This window comes from Dendrobium catenatum, unplaced genomic scaffold (assembly GCF_001605985.2).
Source record: "Dendrobium catenatum unplaced genomic scaffold, ASM160598v2 fragScaff_scaffold_133, whole genome shotgun sequence".
NCBI classification, from domain to species: Eukaryota; Viridiplantae; Streptophyta; class Magnoliopsida; order Asparagales; family Orchidaceae; genus Dendrobium; species Dendrobium catenatum.
In genome coordinates, this window is record NW_021318595.1 from 7,962,327 (window position 1) to 7,974,136 (window position 11,810).

The 11,810-nt window shown below is 36.3% G+C and overlaps 1 protein-coding gene across 1 annotated transcript; it reads left to right on the top strand.

Annotated features, from left to right (window-relative positions):
• Positions 1-2,372: 2,372 nt before the first annotated feature.
• Positions 2,373-4,428, top strand: LOC110101125 (agamous-like MADS-box protein AGL66). Its single transcript, XM_028699177.1, has 7 exons — positions 2,373-2,557; positions 2,662-2,715; positions 2,809-2,839; positions 2,952-3,013; positions 3,767-3,875; positions 4,102-4,231; positions 4,337-4,428. Exons 1-7 carry the CDS (start codon positions 2,373-2,375, stop codon positions 4,426-4,428), a joined length of 663 nt encoding a protein of 220 aa, XP_028555010.1.
• The last annotated feature ends 7,382 nt before the right edge of the window (positions 4,429-11,810 follow it).

Sequence of the window (11,810 nt, forward strand, 5' to 3'; positions counted from 1 at the left end):
AATGTACATGTATATAAAAATAATTTAGAATGTGATGTTTTTAGTTAGAATGTATATAAAAATCATTGGATTTACTCTCAGAAGATAATAATATAAATTTTGACTAATTAATCATATATTGTATTAATCTTAAAATAAATTTAATGAAGTCTATAGATATAAATAGATGTGATGTTAGTTAATGGATGCATATGCTTCAATTTGCAAAATGTTTTTATCAACTAAAGAAGAGATAGGATTGATTAAATTAGAACTCTTAGCTTATATTTAAATATATTTACATAGTTTTGTATAAGATGTTATATGAATTATAGTAATAATGGGTATTCTGTAAGCCTATTGAGAAGCTAAGAGCACAATAGATTCCTGATTCACAACTCAGTGTCTATTCAGATCATCACAATATTAAAAGGCTACCAATCCCAATTTCAAGATCCTTTTTTATTTTAGTTATTCTATTGAAATGAAGTGAAGGGTTGAGAAGAGCAGAGATTTCTACTTGCTTTAAAACCTTAGCTTTATCTTCATTTTCTCAATTCTTATGTCTTTGAGTAAGGAGGGAAGCTCTCCTACAGTATTGCAACGACAAGCAACTATAGCTAATTAGTCAATTTATTATTTTCTTTAGCCAAAATGCAAAAGAGAAATATCAATGCATTAATAGAAATAACACAGTGAAATAACGACGATTTACTTTTTAAGCATAAATAAATGTATTATTTATTATATGACTAAATTTATTTATTAAATGAATTAATAAATTTTAATAAATAATACATTTATTTATTAATTATCATATTATTTATTAGAATAACTAAGAAAATGACATATTGTTTGAGCTAATAAGTTTAGCTTGATTAATGGGGTCGGAAAGAGGGATTTCGACAGACTGATGGGTTAGGCAAAGTAGGAAGAAGTCGTGTTTGATGCGAGGGATGGGGGATGTCAATGATCACAAGAATCTGTGAACAGGTAACTCAACTAAATCTTCAACTCCAGGTTGCTCTAACCAGGAATCATAATCACAAACCAGGAAATATGAATATGAACCAGCCTTCAAACAAAAATTGATTCAACATTTCAAAAACAACAAACTTATCCGAAGCAATAACAAGTCTTCCAAAATAGAATAGCCTACAAATCCGTGCTCAGCCTATCCAAACAATGAGAAAAAGACCAGTATTCTAACGAACCAATATCCTATCCAATTCTTAAAAATCATTAGTCTTATCCAGAGTAGATATCCAGTCTTCCAAATCCACAGAATCCAAAAAGCTAAGCTCAATCAAAACTAAATAACAGTAAAGAAAATAACACAAAAGAAAAAACCAAAAAATAAAACAACAAAAACATAAAGACCGAAAAATACAATCCACCAGCCACCAACCACAAGGAATCAGGAATGGTTAAAGAAAACAAAAATTAACTTCAGATAACAATATATCACAACAGATTGCCAAATCCCAAGTATAATATAGATTCGGCCAAATCTAAAAAACAGATTGCCAAATCCAAATAAGCCTAGTTAAAAAGATCTCCAACAAACTTTGGTTACCATAAATGATGATCCAGATTATAATATCGGTTGTCAAAAATGATCAAGAAAGCATCGAAGCATAGTTAGTAAGAACAGAACCTATAATTTGTACTCCTTATAATTGAAATTAACTTTTATAATAAAATTTTTTTGTAAGCATGGGAAAATAAAGAAGAAGAAGTGTGGAGAAAAATGAGGCCGGGAAAGGAGGAAGAAAAACAATAGAGGAAGAAGATGAAGAAGCAAGAAGAAAAAACGGGGGTACCTGTGCGTGAGAGAGGACCGGCGACAGGAACTGTGCGACTGGCTAGGATCGTTGCCTGGCTTCGTTCCGTCCGTGTTGTGCGAACGAGAGGAGAACGTGAGGGAGAAGAGGTCGGGCGAGGAAGAATAGCGGGAGAATCGGCGACATTTCTGTGCAAATGGTAGCAATAAGAACGGCGACATTTCTGTGGAAGTGAAGCGATTCATACCAACAGTAACAAATTAAGTGGCGACATTTATTCAGCGGTTTAAAACGTATGGTCGGGATGATTTTGTGGGAGAATTACGAGCGGCACTTTAATACAATAGTATAGAACTATAGATATAAATTTAGAGGCCTTATTAATATTTGACCATTGGCTTTAAACCTCTCCAACAACATCTCTTTCATTCTCTGACTATCCTCCCTCCTATAAATTTCAAAACTCCTTTCTCATTGATCTAGTTTCTGACACTCTTCAATCTTCGCTATTTTTCTCTTTTCTTTTATAGATATTTTTCTAATCTTGGCAGCGCTTCTCAAAAAGCGATTTCGAAACACGATTTTCTTTTCTTAGAAAGACGTATAAGAATGGGTAGGGTGAAGTTGGAAATAAAAAAAATTGAGAACAATACAAATAGGCAAGTGACGTTTTCGAAGCGACGCAATGGCCTCATCAAGAAGGCTTACGAGCTCTCCGTTCTCTGTGATATAGATACCGCGCTCATCATGTTCTCTCCTTCTGGCAGGCTCAGCTCCTTCTCCGGTCGCCGGAGGTAAATTGAACCCTATTTATTTTTCTTTTTTCATGCTTTCTTGCAAAAATAAATCATATTTTGTAATTTAAATAACTTTATTATTATTTTTTTTAATATTGTAGGATTGAAGATGTTATTGAGAAGTGTATTAATGTGCGAGAGCATGACAATGGAGGGTATGCCATTTAATTAAATGTTATTACCTGCATTAATTTTTTTTAATCATAATTAATTAACACAAATTCCCTTTTAATTTCTTAATCTTGAAGAAGGGTTAAGCTGGACAAGATGGACAAAGATGTAAGTTGGCATAAATTTTGAATTTCTCATTAATCATTTTTATTCATTTATCAACAAATTAGGAACTAAATTTGTATGTTTCTCGTAATTATTTTTTAATGGATATTTGCAGTACTTGATGAGGACTCTTATCAAACTCAAATATGAGGATGACCTGGCTGCCCACCAAGCCAAGTAAGTTTTATTTAGTCATTAATTTTTACAATTCTACCATATTAACTTTTTTTTCATTTTACTTCATATGTACGGCCTAATTCAGCCCGGAGATGCTGAGCAAAAACTTCAAAGTGGAGGTACGTATGTCAGTTAGAATTGATACATTAAAAATCATATTTCTTTCCCAAAAAAGAAAAATCAGATTTCAATGGTTTGCGGGTCATACGGATCGTGTCGGGTTCACCCGGACCCAAAGGGGGTCGGGTTGGATTGATTCGGACCGGAAGCGGGTCTGGTTTGAGTCCGGAATAATGATCTGTTTCTAAAAATGGGTCGTATTCAGGTTGACATGTATGGAGCCGAGTCAGTTTCGTGTTAGATCCGAACCTAACATGTAACCCAATAATAATGACAACCCTAATGAAATAAAATAATATAAAATGTATTTCCTATAATATTTATTTCAATATTATTTCCTATATTTTCAGGAACTCCAGCACGAGCTCAATGCTTGTCAAGAACAACTGCAAATGCTTGAAAAACCCTTAAGGTAATCTACAAATAAATATATAAAATTGTGATTACGGCTTCGTTTGAAACGACTTTTTAATTGCTTCTTAAAACAGAATTTTAGTACAAAAATTTTATGATATTTATCATTTGCTTTATTTTTCAATGAATATATATCTAACAAGTTTGCATATCACTTTTTTATTCTCCTCTATATAATATATGAATTATTTCACATAATTATAATTACAATTTTTACAGATTTTTGGAGCCCAATCCTGCATCTCTGGACTCTTCGATATCTTTGAGCGAGCTCGAATCATATGAGAAATTTTTTATAGAATCTCTGGCAAATGTTTCTGAGAAAAAGGTATATAATATAATTTTCTCAATTTTTTTTAGGCGACGACAATCAAATCAAGCGTTTATCCCACCAGCAATGAGATCGTCTACATTTTGAGAAGCTAAATTTAATAAAGGAATATTTTGATTTCACTCAAATTAATATATATATATATATATATTAGAATTTTGTCACTCGTTATTGTCTTGTAAATACTTTAATTTTAACCGTTTAATTTCGTCCAACGAGGCAGGAATTACGAGATGTGCGAGTCGATGTCAACTCAAATGGACCAACAAGTGGGAGTCGACACGTGGCAACAAGGCTATGTATCTACGGAGCACTTATCAGCATTGATCCCTCCTGCGCCGTCAATAACCCAGGTGTTTAATTGAGCTAATTAGTAATCAATCACAATAAGTAATTGTATTAAAACTAACGACGAACAACTGACGATGTTTGAATGATGGTGTTTCAGGCTTCGATAGGAATGCCAGAGCTGCCATCAGTTGAGCTACAAGTCGAGAATGACAGATGTGATGGCGAGAATGCGAATGTGGGACGATCTTTGGCCGTTTGATTGGATCACCTCCATTAATTTATTTTCTTATTTATTTTTATAATAAAATGGCATACAAAATGTCACTTTTAAACTATGTTTATATTGTATTATTGACCTTATGATTACCGATTTTAGATGATAACTATAAGTAGTTAAGGACAATAAATATTGTCAAGAAAAAAAGAAGAAGAATACTTCTATTTCCTGCTATTTTTGCCCTGAGCTTTTTTATTCGTTCGCGTAGTGATCACTTTCTTTTATATATATATTTGTCTTCAGTCCATTCCTTTTTTAGATATTTTCTTTGGTCTTCGACTATATTGTATGACAATCATTGAAAGGACTGAGGAACAACTATCTTGAATATGATAATCATCACTTAAATGCTTCGGTTCTTCACAGCACCGTAAAAATGTGAGAGATTAGAAGTATGGCTTGACGACAATTAAGACCTTAAGATCAATTTCCTTTCCAATAATAAAGGAGAAGAGACATTAGCTAAGAGTTTCTTATGGGTAAAAAGTTCCGGCTTTTCAAAGCGCAGATTTTGGACAAAGGCAAAGCAAACATTTCTCTTCAAATAGTGCTTACTGCAAATATTGATGAAATGTATCAGTTTAGCATCTCATCAAGCTTCTGTCTATAGCGAGCCAGGCTCTGCAAGGAAAGATCAAAAAAGATATTAGTAGCTATACAGTAAAACTTAATTAATAATTTATTAAAAAAAAAAATCTGTAGCAATATCAAAATGTTATTGTCTGTATACTAGTGTGTTTAAGAAAGGAAATATAAGACTGCTCTCTTGGCAATGACATACTTCATTGCCTAAGCTTCTTAAAGAAACGGAAAACGAGCTTGACGCCGGAGAAGAAGAAGAAAGGATTTTTCTTATTCATATTATTGAACAGTAAGCCCTATAAATAGATTCTAATAACAAGCATAACACGTGTATACACATGATTGGACAAAGCATAATAAAGTGACAAATGAATTTGTTTAAGTAAGCTATTATCCCCCCTCAAACGAACGGATCGGAGCTGACAGTGAGTTTGTCCCGAAGCTTTTTGAACCTCGGCGTCGACACCGTCTTGGTGAGTATGTCAGCAATCTGATCATCGGTCTTGATAGGAAGCAGCCGAAGGTGATTGTTGCCAATATGTTCACGAAGAAATCGATGATCGATCTCAATATGTTTGGTACAAGCGTGATACACCGGATTTTGAGCTAAGGCGATGGCAGAGGTATTATCACAGTGTAGATCAACCGGAGCATCGTGATTTACAAGAAAATCGGAGAGAAGACGCTTGAGCCAGATGGTGTCGGCTGTGGCGGCAGTGAGAGCCCTGTATTCCGATTCCATTGATGACCGGGAAACCGTTGTCTGTTTCTTTACTGTCCACGAAACCAGCGTGGCGCCGAGGAAGGTGCAATAGCCCGATGTTGACTTTCGGGTGACTGGATCGCTTGCCCAGTCAGCATCGGAGTAAGTTGTGAGACGAAGATCTAATTTCGTGATCGGGAGTCCAAAGGCCGCCGTTCCTTGAATATACCGAAGGAGTCGTTTAAGGAGGAACATGTGTTCGGTTTGAGGAGAGTGCATATGCTGGGACAAAGTGTTGACAACATAGGCTATATCCGGGCGAGTGATGGTGAGATATTGCAGCGCCCCGGTGAGCTTCCGATACGTCATAGGATCAGACGGCATAGTAGAATCCTGTTTGGGATTGACTGGAGGTTTGGTGCAAGATGGATTCGCTGCAGGGTTACAATGTGTAAGATTTGCTTGGTTAATGATAGAAAGAGCATACGATTCTTGAGAAAGAAAATACTTATCTTGATTGTGTTGAATTCTGATGCCCAAAAAATGATGTGCCGGCCCGAGATGTTTGAGAGTAAACGAACGATTTAGGTGTTGAAGAAACCGTGAAATGGCACTCTCGTCGTTACCGGTGATTAAAATGTCATCAACATAGACAAGTGGGAACATTGTGGTATTTCCTTGATGAAATGTGAGCAGGGATGGATCGGCCTTGCTGGGTGAGAAGCCAAGCCGGATTAGATGATTGCAAAACGTTGTTTACCACTGCCTGGGGGCCTGTTTGAGGCCATATAGTGCTTTCTTTAGGAGGCAAACGTGATTCGGATGACTGGGATCCTCAAAACCTTTTGGCTGCCTCATATACACTGTTTCGTGAATGTCACCATGAAGAAATGCGTTCTCTACATCAAGTTGATGGATTTTCCAAGCGTAATGAAGAGCGACCGTGAACAAGACGCGGATAGTGGGAAGTTTTTCCACGGGACTGAATGTTTCACCGTAGTCCAGGCCGTATTCTTGTCGATTTCCTTGAGCAACAAGTCTTGCCTTGAACCTAGCCACACTGCCATCGGCGTGAAGTTTCGTTCGATATGTCCATTTACACCCTAAGATTTGTTTGTTTACGGGAGCAAGAACCAGTTGTCAGGTTTCCTGTTTTTGGAGCGCAAGGAATTCAGCTGCCATGGCATTGCGCCATTCAGGTAATTTGTTGGCAGCATTGTAACTTGTGGGATCCGACGTCGAGTTCGTGGTGTGAAGAAGATTTAGGCGATTCGTAGGTTTGAGGTAACCACTCTGAGTGCGGGTGATCATCGGATGCCGGGCAGCAAGATGATTTTGTGAATTTGTATCAATTTGTGTTGGAGTGGATAGAGAAGCTGCGCCAGTGTGAGAGAGAGATGGTGCTGCAAAGTTTGGGACCGAATGCGGAACATATGGTTGTTCCGTGGTGTTGCGTCTTAAAGGTACCTGCGAGATAAGAGATGGAGGAATTAGAAATGAGGGAGGAACCATTGTTGGAGATGGCGTGATAGATTGCAGAGAAGTAGAGAATGGAAACGATGTTTCAATAAATTGAACATGACGAGAGATTATGATCCTGTTGGTATCTCGTTGCAAACACTTATAGCCTTTATAGTCGCTGGTGTAGCCAGAAAGACACACGATACTGAGTTGGGTTGAAGTTTATGTCGTGAGTGCTTCGGAAGAAGTGGGAAGCATTCACAACCAAATGTGCATAAACTGTCATAATCAGGATCCTGGTTGAACATGAGTTTAATAGGAGCTGTGTTGTTGGTTGTAGGTGTGGGCATACGATTGATAAGGTAAGCAGCGGTTAGAACAGCATCAGGCCAAAATTCGGGTGGCATAGATGCTGTGTGCATTAACGTCCGGGCTGTCTCAATGACATGGCGATGTTTGCGCTCGGCAACGCCGTTCTGTTCCGGTGTGTATGGGCACAAAAGATGATGATGAATTCCTTTGGTCTGGAGGAAATTGTTAAACTCGTGGTTAACAAATTCAGACCCACCGTCCGTGCGCACTACCTGAACTTGACGTGCACACTGTTTCTCAATAAAGATAATGAAATTAATGAAAATATTAGTAACCTCAGTTTTAAGCATGAAAGGAAAAATCCATAGGTGGCGAGAATAATCATCAACAATAATTAAGTAATAACGGCATCCTTGTATAGACGAAACAGGGGATGGACCCCAAACATCCGCGCGAAGCATAGCAAGAGGAGAATGTTTTCGATTTATAGATTTAGAGAAAACTAACTTGTGACTTTTACATGCTTTACAAGAAGTGCAATTATTAGAATTGTTTGATATATGTAAAAACGGATGTTTAGTTGAAATCTGATCAAGAATGTGCTGATGGGGATGCCCATTATGATGAATTTTCTTGCGGGTCGTCAGGGCAATGTGAGAAGCAGCCGGTTTCTTGATTGAGAGAGGGTATAGTCCGTCTTTTAAGGGACCACGAAGTAATATTCTGTTAGTCTGCAGATCTTTCAACAAAAAACCATTAGGCTCAAATGTAATAGCTATGTGATTATCATAGACAAGTTTAGAAATAGAGATTAGGTTGTGGGAAATGGCTGGTATGTGTAAAAGATGAGAAAGAAACAACTTACGCTCGGGGGTAGGAAGAATTCCCGAGCCAGTATGCGCAATGGGAACTGATCTTCCATCCCCGACCATGACATTGTCGGAGCCTTGATATGAAGACGGTTGAGCAAGATTTTCATAACCGTATGTCATGTGAGAAGAAGCTCCCGAGTCCATATACCAGTCAGAGGACGGGGAATCTACAGTGGCAATCAGAGCCTGACTAGATGTTGCAGGCGGAGCGGAGGGTGTAGTGTAGTTCGGATTATGCCTATGCCAACATACATCGGCCGAATGACCGCGTTTGGTGCAGATCTGACAAACTAGAGATGATTTTAAACCCTGTTTAGATCCCGCGTTATTGGGTTGAGGTGGACGTCCACGGCCACGACGACCACGACCACGGTGAACGTAGAGAGCAGTTTGATTGTCCTGAGCGGTGGAGAAACGTTGAGAATCTTGACGAAGATGTATTTCTCCGCTTACTAACATTGCATACATGCTATCCAGCGACAGGGGAGTTTGGAGAGTTCTTATTGCAGTCTTGAAGGATTGATAGGGCGGTGGGAGTCCATTGAGTATGTGAAGTATGATATCTTCATTGTCAAGATTGCATCCAGCCGAGATGATAAGATCGACTGTTTTCTTGATTTCCATAAGATAATCTTGCATCGACAAGTTCCTCATAGAGATGTTTTGGAGCTCATTCTTGAGCTGCATAACTTTGGATCTATTCGCCGATTGAAATCTGGTTTGAAGAGCATTCCAGATTTCATAACAAGAATCAAGATGCATGACATAGGGAATCACATTGGTGGAAATGGTGGAGGAAATTGTTGTAGCAAGATTGCGGTCTGTAAGAAGCCATCTTGATGCTTCGGAGTCTGGATCAGATGAATCTTGATCATCTAGGCTCGAATGAGGAGTTTCAAGAAATGACCCGAATCCATTTGCTTTAAAAAGTTTGAGAACCTGATTCCGACAGATTGGATAATTGACCATGGACAACTGATGGGGAACAAGAGATTTCAGATGCGATATGATGAATTTTAGAGAAGGATAAAGAAATGGCTTATCAGATGTGTCGCCAATTGCATTCGTTGTGCGAGAAGAGGCAGCAACGGAGGTAGGAGAAGCCATGAGAGAGAGGTCTCAGGAGATGACCGTCTCTGATACCATAAAGAAACGGAAAACGAGCTTGACGCCGAAGAAGAAGAAGAAAGGATTTTTCTTATTCATATTATTGAACAGTAAGCCCTATAAATAGATTCTAATAACAAGCATAACACGTGTATACACATGATTGGACAAAGCATAATAAAGTGACAAATGAATTTGTTTAAGTAAGCTATTACTTCTCAGCTTGAATTAAAGATCCAGCTTCACCATTAGAAATATTGCTATGCTGTGAAAGGAACTACATTTTAGGTGAGTGTGGGTTGAAAGAAACAGAGAGTACGACTACTGTTGTATTCAAACATAAGGGAAATATGAAGGAGCGAGAGTTGTTGTAGTGGGAAGGAGGAGATAGAGTAGAAGACTAGGAAGTAGGAACTGTATTGAAGAAACAATTATTACATCCTCCGACTGGACGTAGAGGAACGTCTGGTCGGAGGCCAAATCGCGCAAAAAAATGAGAAATACCGAACAAATACCGAGCAATACCAAATAATAACGAGGAATGCCATCACGTGAAGACCCAATACCGAGTTATACCAAGCTATACCGAGCAATACCGAGTTATACAAAAGTTGTACCGAGTTTTTCCTAGAAAAAACTAGGTACAACTCGGTATTGCTCAATATAGCTCGGTATAACTCGGTATTGGTCTTCACAGAGCGGTATTCCTCGTTATTATCAAATAATACCTAGCAATACCGAGCAAATACCGAGTTTTTTGGCGGGATTTTGCCTCCGACCGGACGTTCCTCTACGTCCTTACACCGGACCTAATAAAAGTTCATCATCATGATAGCTGGAGCCTGGAGGAATAGCGATAGAGATTCAACAGAAATTTTTCAGCCAATCAAAACTTTACGTGTTTTACAAAAAACACCTAGGAGAGCACCCTAATGAACCAACACTGTGATGAAATGATTCACATTAAAAAAGAAATAAAAGAGGCCAGATAAGCAAACCGGCCGAAATGCTAAATTACTAATATCATAGCCCACTGATTAGAATTATTATAAATACCCAGGTTTTAAAAAACGGATCGGACCGGCCGGTTCAACTGATTTAAACGTGAACCGGCCAGTTATCCGATCCGGTCCAATTCAATAATCGGCTTTGTAGAGAACCGGTCTGAACCTGACAGAACCGACAGTTCAACCGGAGAACCGGTCCGGGTTCAAAAGAACCGGCTAGTTTAATTTTTTTTTGTTTTAAATAAAATATAAATAAAAATATTTTACTTCATTACATTTTTTAAATATAAAATTTTTTATTAAATAATGAGATTTTTAGTACCATAATATATGAATTTTATCTAATAAAATAAGTTTTGTTTGAAAAGAGGGAACTATATAAAGAGCTAAAAGGAAATCATATCATACTCCTTCATGGTGTGAGACTAAAAAAAAGTTACATGAATGCTATATGAGCATGAATGTGAGTTTGAGCTTTATTAGGTCATTAATTTTGATTGGTTGAGCCATAAATTTGGGCTAGTTGGGCCATGAATTTGAGTTGGGTGCAAAGTTTTTTTAATTTGTATTATAAATTTATATATTATAAATTTTTTATAATGTATATTATATGAATTAATAATATAAATTTATATTTTATATTTAAATTTTATATTTAAATTTTTAATTTGTTATAATGTATATTATAAGAATCTCATTTATTATAATTATAATTAAATGTATAAATTAATTAAATTAAATATTAGATTATTCATAATAATATATAATATAATTATATGTTTTTAAGTTAATAATTATATTATAATACTTTTATCATTTCAATTTAATTTAATTATATTGAGGGATAATCTATTAAAATTATATAATTTAAATTATTAAAATTATATGATTTGAGATTACATTCTCGTAATTATCATATTAATGTTATTAATTTTTAATAATGCTATTATTTATTACATCATCCGGCTGACCAGTGGCGGAGCCATAAAAATATCTCTAGGGGGGTCTAAAATTTTTTTTTATTATATCTATTATTTTTCTTCAATTTTTACATCCACACTTAGGACCAATATAATCATATAAAATGATAAAACTTTGTTAGTGAATTAGTTTATTTGTTTTCCTTCCACAAAATGACTTTGATCCAAAATCATTCGATTTTTGCTATAACCATTTTTAATATATTAACTAAATACGTGATATTAAATATATTAACTAAATACGTGATATCAAAAATCTCATTTTCAAAAAAAAAATCATAAAATCTCTTTAAGATCGAATCAATATAGGATTAAGCTAATATCAATCAAGAAAAAAATG